The 26,222-nt window shown below is 28.6% G+C and overlaps 1 protein-coding gene across 1 annotated transcript in view; it reads right to left on the reverse strand.

The window, feature by feature from the left end:
- The window catches only part of LOC142330227 (aminopeptidase N-like), a 149,934-nt gene that overhangs the window by 22,049 nt on the left and 101,663 nt on the right, over positions 1–26,222 (reverse strand). Inside the window, exons 4-9 of the mRNA XM_075375380.1 lie at positions 21,808–21,927; positions 19,830–20,015; positions 15,789–15,972; positions 9,866–10,016; positions 4,651–4,732; positions 1,843–2,011 (exon numbers count right to left, since the gene is read on the reverse strand). Of these exons, the coding sequence (XP_075231495.1) occupies positions 1,843–2,011; positions 4,651–4,732; positions 9,866–10,016; positions 15,789–15,972; positions 19,830–20,015; positions 21,808–21,927 (892 nt within the window). The remainder of the gene's footprint in view (positions 1–1,842; positions 2,012–4,650; positions 4,733–9,865; positions 10,017–15,788; positions 15,973–19,829; positions 20,016–21,807; positions 21,928–26,222) is intronic.

The following is a 26,222-nucleotide window of genomic DNA, read 5'->3' on the forward strand; positions in this document are numbered from 1 at the left end:
ATAAGTCACGCTGTGTTATTATAAAATTTTTACCTTAATGATAGGTTTTTTGATGTTACACATGGTTTAAGAGACATTTTCATCCTTATGTTACTGATATAATAAGGTCACTGGAGGTTCAATTAATGACACTTTCTTAACAATTGTTTGCCTCAGACAAATTTTTTTAGTTGGTTTATAAAATTACATAATTTTTGTTTTATTTACTATATTGCCTGTTATTTAGGTTATTTATTGCGCTTTAAGTATATGTTTTGGTTCTTCAGTTGAATTTATCTACACGTGCTCAATTAATGCTACTGTAATAACATATGTTAAGAACAAAATTTAAAAACAATCATTAGTAAAGAGATAAATTGGATTCTTTGGTTTGTGAGACAATAAATTGTGATAGCTTTATTTAATCAACAAACTCTTTCCATAAGGACATAGATATTGTACAAAATCTAGTGACACAAATTATGTATACAAAAAACTTGTTATTCTCTAAACAGTTAGTAAAATATAATGTACAATGCATTCGGAGAGTTGCTGCGGTAAATTATGTGGTATATTCTGTTCTTTTGGCACTAAGGTTGGTTGCCCTGTGGGTTTGTTAGGTGTTGTTCAGTAATAAATCAACACATCAGTTGTTGAGTTGTGATTTGTTTCAGTTATCAGAATCAACAGTGAAATGTAATGGTTATTTTGGTAGAGGGATGAATTTTTCTTGTTGAACACATTTTATGTGCAGGTGACAAGTATACTGATTTAGTGAAGCACAAATTTCCTGAAATCTTTCCAAATACTCCTGTTCCTCACTACAATGCAGTTGGAATGCTTATCAAAACTTTTCAGGCAAGACTCTATTGAAGATACTGATTGAAGTGGAAGACCACCTAAATTAAACAAACAGAAGCTGCTTCATATTTCAGATGCTGTTGCCGAAATTCCATCAAAATCAATGCTTTAGCACAGCAGTAACATATCGGACTTTTATCACGCAGCTGTAATAAAAGAACTGAAACTTTTCCCCTACAAAGTAATGTATTTTCATGAACTGAAGCCTACATATCATGCCAAAAGATTAAATTACTGTCAATGGTTTAAACATTTTATTGACCAAAATTCTTTAGGTATCCTTGACATTATGTTATTTAACAATGAAGTGTGGTTTAATCTGGGAGATAATCATAAGAGGCATAAGAAAACATGGCTGAAGCCAATCAATATGACAGAGGCCAATCAAAAAACAAAAATAGTGGACATTAATATGAAAAGAATGCATGATTTAGTTACGTAACATAAGTGTATGAATAATAAATGTATTAAGAGTATGATTAACAGCTGATTAAAAGATTAATAGTTCTAAAGAGACTGCAAGATTCTATCCAAAGGGAAAGACCTGAATTCTAACCTGGTAAGTGAATACCCATCACAACTATATACTAAACCGTAATGCACATATCATAAGAGAGTTCTGATCCAAAAAATCAATTATTGTGTTAGATCACTGGCTTATTCATTTGATCACGTGACATAGCCATCTGTGATTTCTGGTTATTCCAAAACCAGAAATCACATTGACTCTGCTAGAAAAGACAAAGATTTTCTAACATTAATTATGTCAAGAATAATATGTTAAACATTATTTTAGAAAATGAATTCCAGACCTTTTCCAGAAAGTTGATATTCTGATCTTTGGATTAAATGAAATTTTCTCCTGCACTAATGTAATGGCAAGAACTGTATTCATTTATTAATAATATTACTGGAATTTGAACTTATGAATATATTATTTGTTGCTTAATTTATAATCTGCTAATCACTAATATTTGGAGTAAAAGCAAGAATTATTTTTACCTGCTGTACTGCAATTATATTACTGTTCTTAAGTCTGGAAACAGAGATAACTGGATAACTTCCCTGATCTGTCCATGATGTCATAGCTTCATTTACATCAAAATAAGGTGCTACCACGTAAGGTTGGAAGTAACTCCACAATATTTGTGGGGTCATAGTTGAAAATGATCTGAAACAAAAATAGCCTGGAAATATAATAATATCTTATTTACATATAATACATTTTTTATATAAACTAACAGTTAAAGGGTATGACATTGGTTTTTTTTTGTATATTAGTTTTACTACTTATTGATGATTATCCTTGTCAAAATGTTCAGAAATTTTCTTTTTGAAAATATCAAAATCTTGTTATAATTAAATTAGAAATAATGAATTGAATTAATAGGTTTTTTAATTATGTAATCAAACACAACATTTTTTTCAGGTTGATGATTCATTAAAATCTTCAGTAATCTCGATTCTCAATAAGCCAATGTTATGAGCGATGTATATAATTATTTATCTTCACTAGTCTCAGTTCAGTATGACAATTTATTTGTATTTCTTCATTTATGTCATCTTTTGAGAAATTTACACACTTTATAATTGTTTACATATTCTTAAGTTTGTGAAAACAAAAACTATATTTCGACAGTATTTTAATTACCCAACCTAAGGTTACTCACCTCTTCAGAATAAAAGGAAAATAACTTTTAATCATGTAAAGAATTGCGGTTGAAATAACTCAAAGAGTTTCCAACAAGTATGAAATCTGATTAGAGCATCTGCTACCAAGAGTGGCTGTTAGCTCATAAGTGGCACGTAGAAAATGTGTTAACATTCTCTGGGTCAGTCAATTGATGTTTGATACCTGAGGGAACTAGTCTACTGATGATCCTTATTGCCTAGAATAGGCAGGATAATAGTAGTTGTTTATATTTAACCTGATTGCCCTAAGGTTTTTGCAATATCAGGTCAATAATTGTAAGTTACAATTTAAATTGTGGCTGTGAAATTAGTATGTAAATTGCAAAACCACTATGTACTTATATAATTACTATTTTAGACTGACTGCTTGCAAATATTTTTTCCAATAAAATGGTCATGTGCTTTTGTTTCTTTTTATTGTAATATTATGTATTGCTATAAAATTATTATATTTTAATTTAATCAATGCAAATTTTAACTGCTCCCATTAACACATATCCTTGCTGTCATAACCAAACTAGTTGTGCAGCATTTTTCACCACCTCTATTTTATTTGCTTTTCTTTAATTCACCTTCGTTTCATGCTTCCACGCATGGAACTAACTTTTTTCATAGATTATATAACAGTTATTTATATTCAATATAAATACATTCTATAACAGTTATACTAACTTATACTAAAAACATGATATGTACAATTTAAATGTAATTAATTAATAAAATTAATTTAAAAAAAATTTATTAAAATTTTAACAACATATTTTTTTAAAAACCAAACACCAGTGACCCAGTTTTAAACATTTACAGTTTTTAATCCCAGTTTTAAACATACCACACTTCATTATCAAATGGTGAAAATACACTACAACTGAACTGTTTAAAATTTGATTTCCAACTGCTTGGTAAGAAAATGTATACATTTATGTTTGTGTAGAAAAAAGGTTTATACATAAACCATGTGTGCTCACACACACACACACACACACACACACACACACACACACACACACACACACACACACACACACACACACACACACACACACACACACACACACACACACACACACACATACACACATACACACATACACACACACAAAATAGGCATACATACATATCTTTATACATTGCTTTTCTCATATAACTTTTAACCAGGGTGCTTGTCTTACAACAACCCGTCTTCAAAGGTAGACCATTCATCACCAGAGTATCCCGCCTGGGGGTATTCATAAGTTCCTCACGGGTCCCAGAATTGTGGGGTAGCTAGTCAGACCTTTACAATGTTGAAAAACAGTGATGTCTTTTACTGTCCTTTAATGTTGATAGTTTTATATTGTATTGAGATTGTTAAGGAGATGCCAAAACCTCCCTTGAATTGCTCAGGTATGACAAGCAAATGCCTTTGTATGACAAGCAAATTTTTCACAATTGTCATACTTTCCTTCTTTTTGAACATTCTTTGCACCTGTCTCTGACTTTCTGGCACCTGTATTTTTGACTGTACTGGAACACAGAACATTGAGAAATATGTAAATTTTAGTTGGAATTTTTTATGCTTTTGATAGTAATCATCCTTGCATCTTAGTGCTTATGGGAGTCCATGTTTCATCAACTGAGCCTTTACTGACTATAAATGTAATGGAAAGAAGTGGGACAAGATTTAGATTGCTAGTAGTTACTGCAAATATACTACATTGTTATGGGAACTGCTTTATTTGCAACAACATACAACCAGGATTAAATTTTGAGACAGCTCTTATTTATATATATATATATATATATATATATATATATATATATATTCATTCATTCATTCATTCATACAGTTAGAATAAGTGTTGATGACATACAAAAAATACATTAGTTTATAGCATATTCAGTAGTTGCAGTAAAAATTATAAAGCAAACAATTGTTAACAGTAATACTTGCTATTATCCAAAAAATGTAATTACTGATTTACACGAATACTTATTAAATGCACTTTCTCATTAATATATTATCAATAACCACTCTTGCCTTTGAGAGGATATTACAAATAATATTACTTTTAAAGTATTTTAATAGTGTAAAACATAGTAGTCCATACATTTCTATGATTAGTTTAGGTTGTTTACCTATCTTGAACTAATTGACGCAAAGCATTTTGAAAACTGTCTTCGCCTATTATGTGTTGCAGCATCCTTATAATGGCTGGACCTGTAAATTAATTTAATAGGAATATTAAAGATAAATTATTATATGTGTTTAATGAATATAAGTAGATTTATACATTTATTTGTAAGTCTGCTAGGAGGACTTATTAATAGCGTCGGTATTAATTATTAAAAAAATCGTCTTTGAATTAACCTGCGGTGGCTTCTGTCTGAATTTTTATGCTAGGATTAAAAAAATAAAAACCACTAATATTTGCTTAAATTTTCATTAATATTTTGTTAAATTTTATTGTAGAATTATGCTTGTAAGCTGTGCTTTCAAAGCTTCTGATAAAGTTACCTAGGTAGCAGTTACAAATTATATCCTCTGGTACGTGTGTTAGCCATGAGTAAAACTGAGAATATTATTCTGTTTTTTCACTGTTCTTCATCACTTCATCTAGCATTTTTAGTACTTTTAGTTTTTAATAAAATATTTTTAACCTAAGATTTACCTATTTACGTTTAGTGATAAGTTATACCATATCAAAGTTAGTAAATTAGTCTCATGTACTGCACATTTTTTACTGCATGTTTATTATTTAATGCATTTTAAATTAATATTTTAATTTTATTTTCATTTATTAATCTTTTGTTTGGTTTAACACTTAATATATAAAGGGTTCTGTATTTCTTAGGATGGTCCCATACTTAGATCCTTTGACTGTGATTGTGATATATTTTCAAAGGCGTTACCTTTTTCTTAGAAAAAATAAAAACCTTAAATTCAAAGGCGCTATGTATATGGCTGAGGCTTAATAATTTTCTTGATATACTATTTGCATGATACTTGTAACTTGCTGTATGGACTTTAAATATATATTAATAATGGATTCTAAAGCAGTCGTTGTAAAAATGGATATAGCAGTAACTACATTTGTCTTTGAATCATATAAATAAATATATATATATATATTTATAATATACAATATTTAATATTAAGAAAAATCTTGGCTTTCATTTTGAAATATCCACAATTATGTGATTCTCTAAATAGATTAATCTTTAGCGTTGGTGTAATTGAGTGTTTGGAAAATAATTTATAATGTACTTTATTAAAGCCTCTTACTTTCCAAATTTTTATGATTTTTAATAATTCTTAATTTTTCTCTGTGGAAGTTTGGAAGTTATTCTCTTTTCTGTTCCAGTCTTGTGGTTTTGTAACATGTCTAATCAGAAAGCATCCACAATGTTCAAACCATACTGTTCTGTTTTTAAGTGTCTTAAAACATAAGTTTGTCACAGTTATTAAATATTTATCATGCTTATAAATATTTCTGTCTGAAGTTTAATATCATCTTGAGGATCCTTCAAGAAGTCAGAACTATTTTTTTCAGGATATAAAAATTTCTAACAGAATTATTTAGCAATTATAAATATGGAATATTTGTTTGTATTTTTGAGTTGTTGCAATCTTTGGTAAAACAATATCACAAACTATTTTTGTATAACTGAACACAATACTTATGGCTTTCAAAAATGGGCATTATTATGCTTGTTTTATTTTTAATAAATTACTTTTTTAAAAAATCATCCCACCAATCTATTTAAAATACAATTAAACGATTTTATTTTACAGAAACAATAGTACTCTGTTGAAGCATTTTTAAATTATATTAATTAAAAATCTAAAATACAAAAAAAAACCTTGAATTTTTTACTTCTTGTTCAATGTTTATACACAAGTAAATTTGTGATCAAAAGATTTTCTTTAACACGTTTTGAAATGTGATTTATTCTATATTGTGTTTATTTTTTAGATAATTATTATGGACTTTAATCACATCTGTCTTTTATTTTATAATTGTGTATTTTGTGATACACTGATCAAGGTTTAACCATGATTTCACTTAATTTATCCAGTTAAATGCTAAGGCAGTTTCTTTTTCTAACTGTTGATTAGCATGTCTACCATTCCTAATGTAATCTTTATAATGTATTGTTATGTACTGCTTTATTTTATCCTTAAAATTTAAGCTGCTATTGATATGGGACTGATGTTTAACTACAAACTAGTAAACACACTAGGTAGTTTTCACTGCATGCTTCTACAGTTTTTTACTAGCGAAATGAAGTTCTTAGCATAGCAGTTGTTCCCATTTCATTTTTTTTCTTAGAGTATTCATGGATTATAATGAATATGAATTAAAATTTATATTTTTCAGAGGTGATAGTAAATAACAATTAATACTTCTAGAATTTGATCTCACAAGCAGCAGTAAAGGAAGAAATTTGAGTTAAATTGACAGAAAATTTAAATCTAATTGGTCTATCATAATAATTCACACTTAAATGCTAATTAATTAATGCTTTTAATTATTGTTTGCATGGTCATTATTATTCATGAACTGACCTACAAGTACATTATATTTGTACAGTCACCGCCAAGTAATGGTGAGCTTGGAGTGGCAACGATTTCTACCCAATGTATCATTCATCATGTTTATGCTACTAAGAGATGATTAATCATGGTGTGCCAATGTTTCAGAGAACAATACATATGGGTACTATATATGTTTAAAAATTGTATAAATTTGAATTATTGCAGTCATTACAAACATTATTACAGTCATAAGTGCATAAATATTAAAATGAAAAAAAAAAAAACATTATTAGTTATATTCATTTAGCAGTAATTCATAGATATATCAAACATCCTAGTATATTGTAGTAATGTACTGTATATTAATGAACAAACATAAGATTAAATGCAATACAGCATAATAAAAACATAAATATATCCTAAAGTCTAAATTATATCAAAACATGTTATAAATTTATTGTAAGAGTAAAAGTTGTTTCTAATTTTTTTTTTAATATCTATTTATAAACTTATTTTTTTTTACAATGTAGATTCTACATTAAAAGTAATGTATTATAACAAATTATTGAATTTCATTTCTAACTACTCTGTAATATGAACTTTAAAATTTTTTTTATTAACTGATAAAGGATTTTACCATTTATTAACTATTAGTGTTACAAATATTACTAATAATATAAATATTATATAACTATAATATAAATATATTTATATCTATATATAAATATAAATATATTAAATATATTAATATATATATATATATACTTTTATAAATATAAAAATCCATTTGTCATGTGAAGACTAATAATAATGGCATAAATCCTAGTAGCAGAATATAATAATTTATAAAAATGAATTTTCTCTTATTTACTGCTCATTATATTTTCCTTTTCTTCAACGTTTAGTGCTTTCATAGATTTCTCATTTGTTACTTAATTTTATGTCAAAAATTTTGCATATTAAATTTGCTTTCAAATTAATAGGACTTTTTCTTCTAAAAGGCTTTTGGAACTAAAAAAGCTTCTTCACCTGAATATTTAGTAGAATTGTTGTTAATGCTACTCATCATAAAATGATTAGAAAACTCCTTTAGTATGTATCTTTTTAAAACAGTGCCATTAATAACAATCTTAATGAATGTTCAAATCAAGAAGGAGTTGATAATTAGTTCCAGAAGGCCTTATGAAGTAAAGATCCTATTAGTTTAAAAGTAAGTGTACTCAAAATTTAATATTTAATTATTTTAGAATGTTATTATCATCTTTTTTTTTGTTGCTCAACAATAAATAAATAGACCTTTAGTTTGGAACACAAAAATACTTTATATAAATCACGTCAATATAAAATAAATTATAAATATAAAAACAAATTTTAAGATAAAAATAGACTTGTTTAAAGTCCATATTAATTATTTAAATATAAGCACATGAAATAATGTTAAGGTAAATTAATTATAAAAAATTATTAGAAAATAATTCACAATTCAGAATTTCTAAATTTACAATTATTTAGAACACATTTATATATATGTTGAACAGGGTGCAGAAAAAAGATTTATTTTATTTTCCTTTTTAATTAGTATTATTTAAAAATTCAACAACAGCTGAATATTGTTTTCATAAAGGTAAATTTTCATTGTATTTTAAATAAATTGCTGGGAAGATTTTTCGTACGATTTGCAATTTATTAAAAAATGGCAAGAGAAGCATAAATAAGGTTCTTTCTCGTTATCCAAAGTATTGTGTTGAGTTTGGTAAAGGTGGATATTGTTGTTGTTTTTTAAGGATAATTAACCATTCTTTTTAGCAAAGTTTGTATATTCATAAATATAAATACAAAAATATCTATAGCTATAATAAATATTTAATAACGATGACAAGCTTGTGTTTGATTTAGTTGCTTCATAGCAAAACAATATAGCTTGATTCTGTTACAGATGAAATAAATTTGATCATCCCATGAGAACTTATCTAATAAAACACTCAGAAATGCTTATATAAGTAGAGTTTCTTATATAATTTTAGTACAAACCTCCTTCATGTATATTTATATTTAAAGATAAATTCTTCTGCTATGATATTATAAGAGATCACCACTATTCTTTGTAGGTATTAAATTAAAAAAGATTATATGTTAAGATTCTTTTTTGTGGTATCAGACTGAAAATACAGTACAATCCAAGTCTGGTCCCTTTATCTTTAAGTACCTTGTTAGAGATTGTACGTATTTTATTCACTGAAGCTTACTTCAGTAAATTATGAATTATAACAAACAAAACTTCTTTTATTCTACAAGAAGGAAAGGTTTGTGCAAAAAAATTATATCACTCCATCTGTTATTAAGTGTTTATAAAAATTAATTTTTATCAGTGATTTAGGTGGTAAACATATCTTTCAATACTTACAATATGTTTTCCAAAAGACTTCTAGAAAAAAACTTCCTCTAATTTAAAACTTAGTCATTTGATATTTAATAATTTTAATATAGAAAAATTCTATCTTTTCACTTTATTAGTATCATTAACAATAGGCAGATGTCAAAGTCTCTTTTACTTTGTGATATCTTAGATTTCCTATGTTTAAGTTATATTTACTAATAAGCACAGCTATAATGATAATTCTATAAATATTTCTAAGTCAAAATCTCATTGTTCCTTCACAAAATGTTGATCTTTAAGAAATGTATCAGTCTATGCAGTAGATAAATTTAATTAGTTTCATATATTTGGTATTCATAGAACTTTGTTGCAGCATCTGTTACTATATGTATATCATTATAAATTCTATTTTATGGCGGTTTAAAATAACGCATTACCTTTAGTGTATGTTAGTCCCATAAACTTTGATGTTATTTCTTGAGGAGTTATAACATGAGTAGTTAATGGTGTATCTATACTGTCTGCTTGTAAACCTTCCACATTTAAATCTATTACAAATTGATCCATCATTCTCCATGAAGGGTCCATCTGTAATCAATTTAAAATAAAATTTATGTTTTGTTTGTGCATAAAATAATTTCCTCATAATTATGCATAGAATAAAAAGCATTGCAGTTAAATCTGTTCTTATTATAATGATGTGAAATAAAATATAATGAAGCAGAATACATTTTAATATTTCAAGATTCATAACAGATAGTAGATCTTTCTTGCAGGTAATAGCAGTTACCATTAACATTCATGTGATTTTCTCTTGGGCATTAACAAGTTGCCACCGTATTATTTTTTATTTATGCTGCTTTATCTCTTAATATTACTGACCTACTTATTCTGTATAACTATAATAGATCCATTGTCAGTGCTAGTAAACTCTACAGATTTCATATCAGATAATCTTTTTGAAGTTTTAAAATTTCAATTTTTTTAAAAATCTTATGTTTAAGTTTCTGTTATGAAAAAGTATTTATGATAAAAAAAATAAATGGTTAAAATTTTTATAAATTATCACTATAATTGTGATGTATTACTTTTAAACAACTGTTAGTATAAAATACAGAGATTTTCCTGTCAGTTTTTTATATTACCTTGTATTAAATGTTACATTAAACTGAAAAAAAGCAAATAATTTGTTTTTGTTTTGGTATTAAATTGATTTAAATAATAAATTGAGATAGTAAACAAATCCAAGTAAAATCAGCTTCAATTAACAAATTAAAATGTAAAAATAATATTATGTAATTCTTAAATTTTTTTTTACTTTTCAAGGTCTAACTCATATTAAAAACAAACAAAATTGTCAACTGTTAATTTGGTGCTTACTCCAAAAAGTCAAAATTTGAATAATTTTTTTTTTACAGAATCTTTTTTAAGTTTTAATTTAACTTTTTTTATAATTTTTTTTTTTTATTTAATCTTTTGTTAAAGGACTTTTTTACTGGTTAGCTTTCTGAGAATCACTGTCAGGTGTTACTTCAGAGGATGAAAAGTATAGTCTTGTTCAATCTCAGGTTGACCATTTCTGAGAATTGTGGTTAATTGAAACCCAACCACCAAAGAACACCATATCTGTGACTAGTATTCAAATCCATATAAAAGTTAATGCCTTTACTAGGATTTGAATGTTGGAACTCTTGACTTCAAAATCAGCTGATTTACAAAGATGCATTCACCACTACACCAACCTGGTGGGGTTGTAGGTAAAGGTTAGAAAAAGTATAGCCTATATGAAAAAGTATATTTGTATAGAAATCCTACATCTTAATTAAAATAAGAAAAGTAATGAAGAGAAACAAGGTTAATTAATTACTGGTAAGTATGACAGGATAATTGTCTGGAATGTGGAAAAACATTTTATCTTTTATTTAAACTTTTTTATTAATTTTTGTCTGAAAATATGAAAGGCACTACATAATAATTATAAATAAATTGAAAATATCTTTAGTTCATTTACATGACCATTAATTGTTAGTTAAAATATTTTTCACTTGAGTTATCTTTAAGAAAGTTACTATGGGATCAGCACAGGAACTTCCTCTATAAAATAAAGTAAAACAATTTAAACTAATTGCAATTAAAACTTAAAACATTCATAACATATATATAAAACTTTGTGAAAATTCAAATAATAAAGTGATAGAGAGGATATAAGAAGAATGTACAAAATTAAATGTAATGCAGGTAATAAAAATTTATATTGGTAAAACTAACAGATCTTGGAGATTTATGGAACATTACAATGCTTACAGGAATGGAAAGAGAGGTGTGTCTAATATGGTTGACCACTTGTGTGAGCATAGTATTACTGATTATAAAAATAAGTTATAAATTTAAACAAAAGAATGAAATAATTAATCAACAGATCATTATTGAAGATGATGATTTAATTAAAGACATAGTTGGTTGTAGCAGTTGGTAACAGTGTTTACAAATGTAGTTGCATGATGTTTTAAATTTATTATCATTCCAGTTGGATTAGTTATATTGTTCAAATTTTGTTGTTGTTAGGGTTTATATTTTCAAAATTTATAAGTTTTTATTTACTTATTTTTTGTTTTTGTTTGATGTAATTTTGTACTGACTGATGATGTGAGATCCTGTGGAAGTTGACTTTTAGGTTCTGTTACTGTGTTTGGTGGTTATTTTGTTGTTATTTATTATATATATATATATATATATGTATGTATATGGGTAGAAGTGAGTCATCCTCTTCCCTTTCTTTGGCCAATTATCAAATTTGGTGACACTAAGGATTAAAAGGAATGTTTTTTTCTTAGCCCTCACTATGTGTCTCAGCAAATAAAATGTGTCTGCTCTCATTATGTTCATTTTTACAATCTATTCATGGAACTCTAATGTAAGAATTAATACATAATAAAACCAGTAATTTGTCTTTTGTAATAACCATATATTCTAACTAATTTTCCAAAAATTTGAATTTTGGAATTATGAATTTCTAGCATATGGAACTTTTTTTATCACTTTCAGTTTTATCTCATTACTTCTGTACAAGATGTTCATGTATTAAACATTCATTAATTTATTTTTCTATTGAGTAGTGTATTAAAACGCAATAACATTTAAAATGATTAATTAGTTAACTTTCTTTCAGCGTATTGGAACATTTTTCCAAGGATATTTTATAGCTAATTAGTAGCATATTCGTCTTATGAGATGTGGTTGGTATTGCTGTTCTTTTTGGAATTAATTTTAAAAAGGTTAGGAAACTCCTTAAGTATGCAATTAAATAATATATTTGATCTTTGCTGTGTTTATTCATTTAACATATTGATTTTGTCAATGCTTTTATACTTGAGAAGTTAACCTTTTTAAGGGTTGGTACTATTAGCAATAATATTTTCATTAATTACACTGAAGAAGGTGCTGCTAATTTTAGCTGTCAAAAATCCCTTGGAAGAAAAATTTACAGTATTTTAAAAGCAAATCATTTAAAGTTTAATAATTTAATTTTTTTAATGCCTCACAACTGGATGTAAGCCCAGTTACACCTTTTATCAATAAGTATCTTGGGCCAGTCTCTGTTTGACCATTTCGAAATGGTATGTAAACTGGATAAAAGTGACCAAAACACATAACTGGGTGTAGAACTCAAAATGGTGACAATTGCAGTTGATTAATGATGATATGATTCTAACTACTTGATAGTGTAATAAATTTAAATTAATTTAATGTTAACGTAACAGGTTTTTACATTTTTAATACCTCTATAGTACTTTTTTTATTTCTAATTAGTATATATTGTTTTATTGTTAATTTTTGTTTTCATACCTTCACAATTATTCAGTTCTTTAAAGAAAAGGTCAGGCTGCATTGTAAATTTGTAAATTTTAAATGTTAACAGGTTTATATGTATACAGTAAGTTTACAAAACTACTTATCAAGTGATTGCAGTTTTAATTACATTATTTAGTTTTCTTGAATAAATTTTTCCCGTATAATTATAACATTTTTGTGTTTAATTTAAATAAAATTTTACATAAACTTATGTGATTATTTGACCAATATATTTATAAAATACTATTTCCTTTTTTCTTTTTTTAATTAAAAATTATGTTTCAGGTCATATTTTCTAGCAGGAGGTTACATACTTTATATCAGTAACTGTTAGAAGCATTATAAAGGTAAGGTATTATTATATTCTATTAATCTTTGTGGTATTAATTTATTTTTATAATCTAATCTAACTGACTCTCTATTTCAGTAATAGGTAAATAATTTATTATTTAGTTTATACTGATTTGGTTTTCTGAGTTTGCAGATTTTATTGCTCTTCAGTAATAACATTTTATAATAAAAAGTAGAAATAGTGACAAATATATTCAGTTGCTCATAAATATATAATCATTAAACCGAATCTTTGTACCGTGTTGAAATCTGTCTTGATGTTACCTTATAGTAACTCGGACAATAGCATGCCATTTACACATTTCAAAGTAAAACTTAATAATTTTTTTTTTTTATGGGAAAGGAGTTACATTGATTTGATGATTAATTTCACATGGTATCAATCCTCATAAACAAAAATTCCAGAAAAAATAAAAATGTTTGCAAGCTAAAAGATCGAATGTGGTTAATGTTTATGATAAAAGTATGTTGCACAAATTTTGCTGAAATTTAGGTTTTAGTATCAGAATATTGACGGTTTTTGCTTGACTTATAGATTTTACTGTACAAAATATCTTAATTTTATACAAAAATACAAACAAAAAATGGACACAGTTGCAATTTCAGTAACCTTTGTGCAAACTTACCCAAAAAATATGGCAAACTAAGCAGTTTTCTAACAGACAGCTGTTTTCTAAAATAGGCCCTCTAAGAAAACAGCTGTCTGTTGATCCATTTGACATTTTGTAATTATGCCAAAGTGATCAAAACAACAATGCCCAAAGGCAAACTATTGTTTGTGAGTTTACATCGCATGTGTAAAAATGTGATGTAGGGAGAGAGCTATGCATTATCTACTTTAGTCTTGTATTACCCAGAAGTTGTTTAAAGTATATAAAAAATATCTACAGAATTTTCTATGATAAAAACCAACTTTGTTTCTGAGAAATTAATTTTACATTTTATTCAATTTTTATAATAACAATGAGTTTTTTAATTAGTTTATTAATTGTTTGTAACAGCTGCAACAGTGAATATTTAGCAGTATATTTTTATTCATCAATGCTAGCATGCAAAATAAAAATAAAAAATACATTTAAAAATGACTTTTTAATCATTATTTTTGTTTTTACATTTTATAACTAAAAAGTAGTAATTATTGCATTCAAAAGATATTCTTTTACCTTTAAAATATAGCAATAAGAACAAAAAAATATAATAATGTTAAAAAAAAGATTTAAATGATTATCTGCTTTAATTAACATGTTAAAATGTAACTTTAATGTGTCAGTACTTTATTCTTATATGTTTTTACGTATTTATTAGTTGTGATAAGAAAGCACAGCTTTATTTGATAATTAACATGACCATAACTCCTATGTTGGACTTCGTATAACCATCGGATAGGAAAGCATAATCACTAGAATAATATATGTGCAGATCATCTCATTGGCCATATAAATACCGTGATGCTGTAACCCGAAGGGTTATATTGTTAACACAGATCCAGCAATTTTCTTTCTTTCTTTTTCCTGTTTAGCCTCCATTAATTACCTTTCAGATAATACTTCAGAAGATGAATGAGGATGATATGTATGAGTGTAAATGAAGTGTAGTCATGTACAGTCTCAGTTCGACCATTCCTGAGATGTGTGGTTAATTGAAACTAACCACCAAAGAACACCGGTATCCACGCTCTAGTATTCAAATCTGTGCAAAAATAACCGACTTTACTAGGACTTGAATGCAGGAACTCTCGACTTCCAAATCAGCTGATTTGGGAAGACGTGTTTACCACTAGACCAAGTCGGTGGGTTCAGCAATTGTCTAGACAAAATGTAATTTACCTTAGATAAGAGGGAATGATGGATAGATGAAAGGAATGGATAGCGAGAAACAATCTATTCACAAAGGAACCATGAAATGAAATAAATTAATTCAAAGTGGTTATTATTTTCTTAGAAGTAGCATATTAATGATTTTGAATTGACCAACCTAAATATAAGCTGGAACAAAAGTTGCTTTTTCTCCAGAAATTAAAGAGCCAGTGTGAGAGTTGGTTTGCCATCGGTGGAATTGTTTGGTATGGGAAAGTGTTCTACTGAATTGTAAACTGTTCTGTCTGATGCCCATTAATGTGTATTAGTATGTTAAAAAAGTAAAAATATTTTAACTTACCTCATTAGGGAAGAAATATTCAAAGTACATTGCAAATGCTTCTTGTATCCATAAATAATCCCACCATTCTAGAGTAACAAGATCACCAATCCAATGGTGTAATACTTCGTGCCCAGTAAAACGACCCACAGTTTGTAATTGACGTGTTGATGATGTTTCAGTATCTGCCAAGACATTTTCTTCCCTTAAAACAAATGTTTTATTGATTTAGTAAAATTGAAAGTTAATTTTTTTTATAAAAAGTAATTTTAAGACGGTGAAGTTATTCTTAAAAATTTTTCAAAATGTAGATTTCCTCATATTTTGTTATCAATTTTGATATTTATTTCAGTTCTTTTAAAGCTAATATGTGAAATTTGAGTAAAAAAATAACTTCTACACAGTTTAAAATTTGTTATTTTTTTTTAAATGAATACCAAAATCCTATTGTAAAATTAAACTTGGTATATAAATAAAACTTAATTTTTTATAGGATGTTTTGTGGAATTCAAGCAGAATTCAATTTATGAGTGTAATGTAAATTAATTCTAACAATATTGTTTTTATATATATTATCATTTGATTCATTGTGATCACAAACAATACATTGGCCACTTTAGAAAATGTAGTCCTGATGTCCTGATTAGCATCTGTTTTTTGAACAAATTGTACTATTATTAACTCTCAAGCCAACACTTACCTTTATTTAAATACCAGTCAGCATGCAGTGTTTATGTTGAACTTGATATACATGTCCTGTCTTTTAATATTTATATTTGATAATCAATGAAATTTTTCCTTATTATCATTTTTTATGTTTATTTATTTTATTGGTTTTTATTACACATCGGTTATGGCTTGTATTTTTGTCTAATGTTAGGTGAAAAATGAACCACTTTTAGAATGGTTCAAGTTTTTTATCAATTATATTGGAAAAAAACACCTTCATCTACTTCAACAATACTAAAAACTAACTTAAAATTTTCACAGACTTACCAAAAATGATCTAAATGCTGATAGCTTATCTATATAAATTGGGATTTACTTCTCTTAGCCTCTTTCATCAGAACTTAGCAAGCAAATAAAAAGAAATATTACAACTAATATAAACTGCAATGTCAGTTATATCCAACCATTGTCCACAATGAACATTGTCCAAAACTCAAATTTCAACTTTTGTGCCATTAAAAAGAGCATTCTTATCAATGAAAAACTTTTTTGCCTTGCTGTTTCATTCACAGTAAGCCCTGCGATGAAATTCATCTCAAAATTTTTATTGTATATAAACATTAGTACCTTTTACAGTATCATTTTGGTAATTAAAAGTGGGTTGAACTGATGAACTTCTTTAGTTAAATTTTCACAATTCATTTTAGTTGTAAACTTTTTCAAATTTTATTACGCCTTTTTTTCAACATTGTTTAACATAAATTTAGATCTGTAATTGTGCACACCCTTTGGTTCATATACTTTACTGTAATCTGAATGTTCCATAAATTACCTCTTAGAACAAATATCTTCTTAATTTACTTTGCTAATATTTACTAATAATTGTATAAGTAAAGGTATATAATTAAAAAAAAATAGCATTAAAAGCAATGATTATATATAATAAATCTGTCAAAAGCATTCATCAGTTAAGAAGCATAAGAAATAAAGTTCTTGATAAATAGTTACATGATTGGATGCAATGTGGTATAGAATGTTGTAGTAGACTGTATTTGACAAAACCAATTCCAAGAAAAATAAAAATCACTAGGCAGCTGATTCAAGTTCACAAGGAAGGTAAGAGTGGGAAATGCTTATGTGCCAGCATCCAGATAATATTAAAAAAAAGGACAACATAGTAGATATACCATATTTCAGAACACCTTCTTGAGGATTAAAATTAAACTACATTTATTCATTAAATATTAAATTTATATTTTCATTTTATAATTTGCGATCTAACATTTTTAATAGTACATTTTGTATGAAGGGCAAGTCTTTAAGTTAATTTTTAGATTTTGTAAAAAGAAAAATGAAAGTAACTGTGAAATATGACTTAAGTAAGATCTTAGCAACAAATTTTTTATGATTAGAGAAAAATGAAAGTATTAAATAAAAAAGCCATCATTCAAGATGTGCAAAGTGATCAGACAAAACTTGTTGACCTGAATAGAAAACTATATAGCAGAATGGGTTTATGAAAACTGAGTAGCTATATGTTATGTTATTCATCGACATATAAACCTCATCGATCAGAAACTTTACCGTAAAACACTGATGAATAAATTATGTATTATAATAAAATAAAGTAAAGGTGATTAAAAATATATATCAAATATCATTTCATAATAATGTAGTCCATCAAAATAATTATAACGTACAACATTATTATAATGTTGCTTTTCACTGAGTCATTTAAATGTTGCTTGATCTATCCTAGAATCTTGTATGTTAAGATAACGCTTCAACTCTTATTACTCTATACATTTATCGCAGAATTTACTGACATGTAAATGAATGACTTATTCGGAGTAGTACTGCATCTGTTTACATCTGCTGCATAATCGCCTAATAATATGTATTTATATATTAATTTTTATTTGCAACGTATTATTACATGATTTATTTTAAATTTATATTATATTACTCTAGTTAAATAAGAAAACTTTACTTTAATCATTATGAATAAATCACCCTGTTGTTTTAGGTAGATTGCATAAGAAACCTACCTATTGTAATAGGTACCATGATTTGACTTCCAGAAAATGTTGACATATCTTCACGTTTCACATCCCCTAGACCCCAAAACCATTGTCAGCTCGAAAGTTTATACATACATTTATATATATATTTCACTTTCTTGTGGACATGATAACTGCTGTAATTTTGCGCCAATCATTTTCAAGTTGTTCCTTAAAAATAACTCGTCCCAAAATCTTGGTCAAGTTTGTTAATGGCCAAAATCAGACAATGGGTGTGGAAATGGTGGGAGCTTTTTCAAAAAAACAAAATATTGCTATAACTTAGTAAAATATCGAATTCATTTAAAGTTTCTACTATTCTTTGGATAAGGGCCTAAAATGTATGTAAGTAAAAGTAAAGGTTTTTGATATCACTAACCATTGGCCCAGAGGGGTGGCAAAAAAGGGTTTTGAAGATAATAAAATCATACCTCCCTTAATAGGCAAAGGGAACATTCCACTAAAATGTTGCTGGAATTGTAAGAAAATGGCGCTTGTCATATGTTAAACATTTGAAACCTTTTTTCACATGCAACCGTTGTTGTATTGAGTAAATTTGAAGTTTTTCTTAACTTTAAGGTGGAAACCTTTTTTATCCCCTATGTAGCAACGGTGAAATCTACCTCCACCTTCCAGCATGCCAAAAGGAATTCTTTTTAATTATGTTTGTGAGTCTGAAATTTCAGCTTATATACCAGGATTCGTAGAAATTGGTTTTTGTGTTATAAAATGCTTATGTCCTAAGTAATTTTATTTTATGCAAATTTTACAATGAAATGTTTATCATAACAAATACTAAAAAAGTAAATAATACAAAGGGGTCAATTCATTGTATTATTTTTTTGAAGTGGATCATTTTGAAACTGCTTCGTTCCAAGTCCACACTTCGGATTTTATTTTGTTGTAGGTGGATTTGATGAAGTTTGTAGCTGTTTTGAGAAGTTAACAAAAAAATTTAAATCAAAGGTTATATTTGTATGGTTTTTATTTGTATAAACATACTAAAACCAGCAAAAACAGCACTTCAAATTGGATGTGGGCTACTTATGTTGTTTACTTTTGGTCATATTTATCATTTCTTACTTCTTCTTACTACTTTAAGGTAACTGTTAATAACATTAACAATAGCAGTTGACTGAGAATAAAACGTACATTGAATACGTTGATAAAAGAAAATAGAAGTATTTTCTAATCGATTGGCAAATTTTCAGAATTTAATTTAATTTTTGTCTTTAATTGACAAATATTTTTTATTAAAAATGTTTAATTAGATGCCACTTTATAAATGTGTAATGCATCTTACTACTTATTAAATATATCACATTCTGCTTACCTGTAAGTATTGATTCCCCAGTTTTCCATTGCAATTACCACAAATTCTGGTAAAGCTATCTGGTCCATTTTAGGTACATGCAGTGGAACATTGAAATACATTTCTGCTATATCTGTGAGTTGTGGAATAATTGTTTGGCTCCAAATCATTTGAGAAATTTTTGAAGGTACAGCCCAACCGACAAACCTTAAATAAAAAAGTTTAATTATTTTAATACATTAAATTGTGGGGAACAGCAAATTCCACTAATGTGGGTGCTTAATTTGTGGAGGGTGGTTTTTTTTATTAATTTTTTTACATTCCTTACTTAATTAGTCAATGCATACTACTTAGATCTATACTTAAACTGTATTTAGAAGCTTTATTTTTTGAATTTGCTCTGTATTACTTCATATAGAACTATTTGATTTACAGATTGAGTAGTGACACTCTTTATATTTCTTCTTCTTTATACTCCACTGATTAATTTTTATCTGCATACTTTTAGCAGTTAAAATATTATTTGAATGCTTTATTATACATTAGTTTATTTAGATGACTGTAATCTTAGCTGTCTTTTCAAAAGAGTTGTTTTGGTAGGCTGTTTATTCAATTATGAGGCCTGCACTGTATATTCATGCTGAAAATTTATTAATGATTCATTTTCAAGTAATATGGAAATTGTTTTTCTAGAAGTATTTTCATAACTAATTATACAATCCCTTCATTAGTGGAGTTACTGGTAAATCCACTGTTAAAGGAGTTTCATGATTAGCTAAGAAATGACCATTGCAGGAAATGCATCCAAATCATCGCAGACTGTTGCCTTTCTGGCAGCTTCGTCTGCACTTTCATTACCTGTAATACCAGCATGCCCTGGAGTCCATATAAATACACATCGCTGTCCTCGTTGCTTTAAAACAAATAAAATGGACAGGATGTTTGAAATTAGGACATCCTTAATGTTTTTGTTCCGAATTGCAACAAGTGCACTTAGAGAATCGGAACATATTAGCACTCTCTCTTCGCAATAGTGTTCTGTGTACTGAAGAGCTTGCTGAATGGCAGTAAGTTCTGTCGTATATACACTGGCCATATCTGGCAGTTTCCAATAGTGGGCCTCTCCATTTACATACAGGGAGCATCCAACACCATGTTCGGTTTTAGAGCCGTCAGTATAAATTCTGATATGTTCTTCATAGTTACTGACGGTGGCTGAAATTTCCTGTTGGATGATCACTGCTGCCTTCTTTTTTATTTCTTCCTGAGAGAGATCCAACCTTGTATTTACCGCTGGCAAAAGCCATGGCGGTATTTCTTTTGTGGAAATTGCTAGTGTCTCAGGAATAGCAATTTCATATTTTCTTTCTTGGAGAGTTTAAATACAAAATTAAACTCAGTGAAAACTTCTCCATATAAATGGAAAAGCAACTTTAAGTTGACTCGCCGTGAACAAGTAGCTGTGACCAGACTTAGATTCGGTCACACGCGATTGACAAATTCATATTTGTTAACCGGCGAAGAGAGACCAGTGTGCGGTGTTTGCAATAAAACACTTACAATTAAGCATCTAATAGAAGATAATAGTATTATTAGTTGTTCCACCACTTGATTGGTTGAGTCAATGACAGAACAACCAAGTGACACAGTAGGACCGAGTTTAATTCTTGGTTTAGTGTTAATTTCATATAATTATCTATCCGTATGGAAGTTAATACAGGAATTTTGATTAAAGCAAAATTATGTACATGTTGATAAAATCTGTTAAGGAAAAGATATATTGAAATATATCTTTTATAATATATCATTTAGTAGAAAGTTAATAAATTTGCTAAACGTAAGCTCTGAAAAACGTACACATTGCATAAATTAATATAAAATATTTAAATTAACATAAAATATTTAAATTAACATATACAGCATAATGATATATGCTATGGTTTTAACAAACATGTTCAAATAATAATAATACTTATTATTATAAAATAACAGCACTCACTTTTCAAAAGGAGAATCTGATCGGCTGATTTCCCTTTTAAACTGAAATACAAACAAGGTCAATAAATATGTCGACATCGGTGGTGTTTCTTCAAATGTTTCATATTGTCTTCCACTTGCACTGAAAAATAAAAACAAAACAATATCTATTAAAACTAATAAAAATTGTTTAATTACACACTATTTTAAGTATATCAAAAGTGAGACAAATTATTTATTAATTTAAAAACTTTTTAAATTGTACTTTAATAAAACCATGTCCCGAATAAATCCAATCCCACGTCCGTTTATTAACGTCTACGCACACGTCCGGGGAGGGCAACGACATGGTACTTGGGTACTTTCTCTTATGTCGGCCAAGAGGAAAATGGTATTTTTCAGAACTTGCTCTGCCGAAGTCTTGTGCCGCCCAGTGTGAGTCAGTCAGTTCGGGCTTTGGCAGGGATTGCCCCATGGGTAAGGGTATCGGAGCTCTTACTGCTACGTGCGAGCCCTGGGATGTCGGTACCGTGGGTCAGGCAGTACCTGACTCCCTGGCCCGGGTTAAATCTGTGGGAGGCGGCTGACTGGGGGAACGCAAGTAGAATCAATGTTCCGGGACACGCCCAACCGTCTATCCGTCCGCCCTCTCAAATGTATGTCGAATATCAATTGGGGATCGGATCGAGAAGTCCTAATACGTTTGTACATCTTGATACGATCACGAATCGACTGTGGCTGCGTTGTTTATTCCTCGGGTCGGAAGATCTGTTTAAAAGCCTTAGACGTCGCACAAAACCCCGGAAAACGATATGCGACTGGAGCATTTCGCACCAGTCCCGTCGATAGTCTTACATATGAATAGTTTTCGTTCCTTTTTTGGAGAGACGTCCTGTTATTGCGCTTTGCGGTCACTGTCACATCATCGCCGTATCATGTAAATAGATTGGCGTTTACAAGACATCCTTTCCAAGGAGCTTACAACCGGCGTAAGAACTAAACCAGGCCGACCGGAATCAGAGCCCAAGAATTGATGAATAAGTACGATATAGTACTTCCCAGAGTTGCTGAATCAACGTTATGTGAATCACCACCGTGGCTACTTCGGCCGACTGTTTGTCGATTGGATTTAGTACCTTTTAAGCAATGTAATTCTCGGGAGGTAATTCATTGTTTTCGAGATATTATGAGCTGGTTTTATATACGGATGACTCTAAGACAGCGCACGGGGTTGGCAGCGCCTTCTATTGTGTAGGCGTTAGTCATTCGTGGTCCCTACTGGCTGTTGCGTCTGTTTATACTGCGGAGTTGTATGCCATCTGGCAAGCTCTGACGTATTGTGTGCACTATCGTGTAACGTCCTCTTGTATCTGCAACGACTGTATGAGTGGTCTTCAGACACTCGAGGATGCGTGCTCAAACCACCGGGTTGATTTTGAAAGACGCGTTCTAGTGTTGAACGCGTCTTCCAAAATTCAAATCAGCTGATTTGGAAGTCGAGAGTTCCAGCGTTGAAGTCCTAGTAAAGGCAGTTACTTTTATACGGATTTGAATACTAGACCGTGAATACCGATGTTCTTTGGTGGTTGGATTTGAATTAACCACCTTCTCAGAAATGGTCGAACTGAGACTACAAGAGTACACTTATTTGCGCTCACACATATCACCCTCTGAAGTAATATGTGAAAGGTAATTCCTGGAGGCTAAATAGGAAAAAGAAAGGATGCATGCTCAATGAACCCATGGATGCAAGTGATACTTGCACTGCGCTAAGTGCAAAGCAGGAAAGGGCAACGATTCACACTGTGGATCCCAGGACATTCCAGCATTTCTGGAAACAAGGCTGCAGACGAGGCAGCTTGAGCAACTGTTGATGGGCCTGAGCCTGAGGAAATTCCCGTCAGATCTGGCGATGTTAAGTTTCTGCTTGTGTCAGTCATGAATGGCACAGATTTTGGAGAGGGTTACAATGAAACTCAATGCCGCAGAGTCTTTCACAGTGTGGTGAAGGACTCTCCTCGCAAGTGGTCAAGTCCCTCTATGATCATGTGGAGAGAACAAGTTGTTATAACAAGGCGAATAACGAATAGGACATACGAACCTAACATCTAGTTATATATTAACTGGCAAAAAACAACTTGTTTGCGAGTGTCAGAAACCACTGACAATCAAACCCTTACTGGAAAATTTCGTGTGTATGAAGGTTTCATCGTCAGTTTAAAATAGAGGGGGAATAAAGGTTTTCCGAAACGATGAGTGCACTGTCAAAGCCCTGCTGTCTTTTCTTTTTGCAGTGGGTCTCTTGAACAGTATTTGAATTTAATTTTGGACAGCATCCCCTTCAAATTTTTCTATGTCCGGAGGAAAAATGTATTCATTTATTGTTTTCTGTCTGTTTTGTGCCGACTGGGAGCTTTTACATGTCATTAGTGTATTATCTTTTGGTTGTGTTTTTATTTTACGAGTTGACAAGGGCTAGTGAGTGACCTTAGTAGTCGATGCCTGATAAATAAAAAAAAAAAAAAAACAAAACATACATTATGTAACTTAATTCTTCTAAATTATTTATTATTAATTTATTTTTATAATAATATTATATTATAAAATAATATATTATTTAATATAATATATATTAAATATATAATATATATTATATATTATTATTTAATATAATAATTAATATTAATAATATTTATTATTAATATTGGAAATAGTATAAATTTAAATATTTTCTTGTATTTTAATAATAATAATAATATTATTATTGTTTTTAATGATATGTTTTCAGATCATTGTATCATAAAGTTATATTAGTTTGTTTTGTTTAATTAACAAGTAAAATTAGTTTTCAACTTTTAAAATAACTGGCAGTTATTTAAAACTTGTTATCTTTTAAAATAAATAGCAGTTTAATAAATTAGAACAAGTATGCCATTTTAATCATTGTCAATTGATCAGTTTGATTGCAGTAAAAAATTGTCTAATCAAACAGTTTTATAAACATTTAATCATTAAAGATGATGATAATAATTAATAAACATGCTGTAGTGAACTTTTAACCTAGTTTTTTTTAATCAGATATTTCATTTATTATTATGAGACAGCAATGTGTAATAGATTAATTATTTTATGCAGTACTGTAGAATTATTTACTTTATTTACTGTTTTTTATCTTTATCTTTATGCATGTTATAGCACTGAATATAAATTGGCAATATATAAATATTTATTATTTTTATTGATATAGAGTATGTTGTCTCAGTAGTGATTTTTTTTTGTTATTTCAGTTATCTATTTTCTTGAAATTATTTATATTTACTGCATGAAAAGGTTTTAACATCAATATTGCATCTATAGTAAAACATATGTATATATCGACAGGTAGAATATATGTATATTGGAAGGGCAGGTAGAAGGAAAAAATTGTGTGGGCAGGCCACGTTTGGAATATGTAAAACAAATTGTTAGGGATGTAGGATGTAGAGGGTATACTGAAATGAAACTACTAGCACTAGATAGGGAATCTTGGAGAGCTGCATCAAACCAGTCAAATGACTGAAGACAGAAAAAAAATATATATCGACACATTTGTCGCAGTCTTATAAGAATGTTCTTGAGTAAATTCCTTTCAGAAATAATGAAAAGAATTTGTATTATCCTTTCTTGCATTTTTAAATATTTATTTGTGTAAAATAGATAGAGTATTTAATGATTTATTATTACTGATACTAACTAAAAATTTACAGACACATGATTAAACTTGTTTACTAATAACAGATGTAAAAATTTTGGACATAAATCCAGCCATTTGTTACATGGTGTTAAAAAAGCAATGATTTATATCTAGTTTTAGTGAATCAAAAGAAATGAAAATCAAATGAAATAAAATGAATAATTATTACATTCAAATTATTTGAAAATTAGATAAAATAATATTTTTTAGCATAAAATAGTTAAGCGTACAAACATGGTACAAAAAGTATTGAAGGATATAGAAGACAAGCAAATAATCACATTGCAATAGAAAGAATCAGGAGGTGAATAAAAATATTATAGACTGGCAAAAAGAAAAATTTTTTTTTGTGCAGATTTGTATATTTTATTTACCAGTTTTATTTCTTTTTTTCATAGTTTTATAACTGTTATTTTATGAAGATTACTTATTTAACTAAAAGAAATAATAAGGTGTACTGCTATTAAACATATGTTGAGTAGAATGTAAATTAAGATAGAGTTAACCCACTGGGTTGGTCTAGTGGTAAAATCATTGTCTTAAATCAGCTGATTTCAAATTTGAAGTTCTCAGGTTCAAATCCTAATAAAGATAGTTACTTTTATTTGGATTTGAATACTAGATCGTGGCTACTGTTGTTCTTTGGTGGTTGGTTTTCAATTAACCACATGTCTCAGAAGTAGTCGACCTGAGTTTGTTCAAAA

This window comes from Lycorma delicatula, chromosome 9 (assembly GCF_047948215.1).
Source record: "Lycorma delicatula isolate Av1 chromosome 9, ASM4794821v1, whole genome shotgun sequence".
Lineage (NCBI taxonomy): Eukaryota > Metazoa > Arthropoda > Insecta > Hemiptera > Fulgoridae > Lycorma > Lycorma delicatula.